The sequence below is a fragment of the Caloenas nicobarica genome, chromosome 34 (genome assembly GCF_036013445.1).
Source record: "Caloenas nicobarica isolate bCalNic1 chromosome 34, bCalNic1.hap1, whole genome shotgun sequence".
In the NCBI taxonomy this organism is placed as follows: domain Eukaryota; kingdom Metazoa; phylum Chordata; class Aves; order Columbiformes; family Columbidae; genus Caloenas; species Caloenas nicobarica.
In genome coordinates, this window is record NC_088278.1 from 1,935,734 (window position 1) to 1,936,786 (window position 1,053).

The window sequence follows — 1,053 nt, forward strand, 5'->3', positions numbered from 1 at the left end:
GACATAAGAAAAAGAACCTAAAAAATAAAAAAAAATTAAAATCATGTTCATTTGTTTCGCTTGTATTTAAGAGACTCCCTGGTTAAAAAAGGTGTCTGGATCATGCAACATGAGTGGATACTTAGGCAGGAAAAGATGACCAGTGGCATTTCTTCAAAAACAACAATATCACAAGTGGAAAAAGAAAAAAAATGTATAAGAAGGAAACAAAGCTTGGCCTGTCATGACGTACACTGGGAGCCATTGAAGAGGAAGGTAGGCAGTCTATGGCTGAAAACATCCAGTCATCAGCCTCCTCAGAGCATCCTTGAGCTCCTGGTTCCTCATGCTGTAGATGAGGGGGTTCACTGCTGGAGGCACCACTGAGTACAGAACAGACACCACCAGATCCAGGGATGGGGAGGAGATGGAGGGGGGCTTCAGGTGGGCAAACATGCCAGTGCTGACAAACAGGGAGACCACGGCCAGGTGAGGGAGGCACGTGGCAAAGGCTTTGTGCCGTCCCTGCTCAGAGGGGATCCTCAGCACAGCCCTCAAGATCTGCACATAGGACAGCACGATGAACACAAAACATCCCCAAAATAGAAAAGCACTAAAAGCAGTAAGACCAGTTTCCCTGAGGTAGGCATCTGAGCAGGACAATTTGAGGATCTGAGGAATTTCACAGAAGAACTGGTCCAGGGCATTGCCCTTGCACAGTGGCAGTGAAAATGTATTGGCCGTGTGCATCAGAGCAATGAGAAGCCCACTGGCCCAGGCAGCTGCTGCCATGTGGACACAAGCTCTGCTGCCCAGGAGGGTCCCGTAGTGCAGGGGTTTGCAGATGGCAACATAGCGGTCGTAGGACATGACAGTGAGAAGAAAATACTCTGCACCAAACAAGAAACATACAAAGAAGACCTGGGCAGCACATCCTGCAAAGGAAATGACCCTGGTGTCCCACAGAGAGTTGGCCATGGATTTGGGCACAGTGATGGAGATGGAGCCCAGGTCGAGGAGGGAGAGGTTGAGGAGGAAGAAGTACATGGGGGTGTGGAGGTGCTGGTCACAGGC

General features: G+C 49.6%; 1 protein-coding gene across 1 annotated transcript; it reads right to left on the reverse strand.

The window, feature by feature from the left end:
* Window positions 1-264: 264 nt before the first annotated feature.
* LOC136000677 (olfactory receptor 14J1-like) lies at window positions 265-816 on the reverse strand (the record flags this gene model as incomplete). Its single annotated transcript, XM_065654608.1, has 1 exon — window positions 265-816. A coding segment is annotated over one exon (552 nt), but the record flags the coding sequence as incomplete, so codon positions are not given.
* Between the last annotated feature and the right edge of the window lie 237 nt (window positions 817-1,053).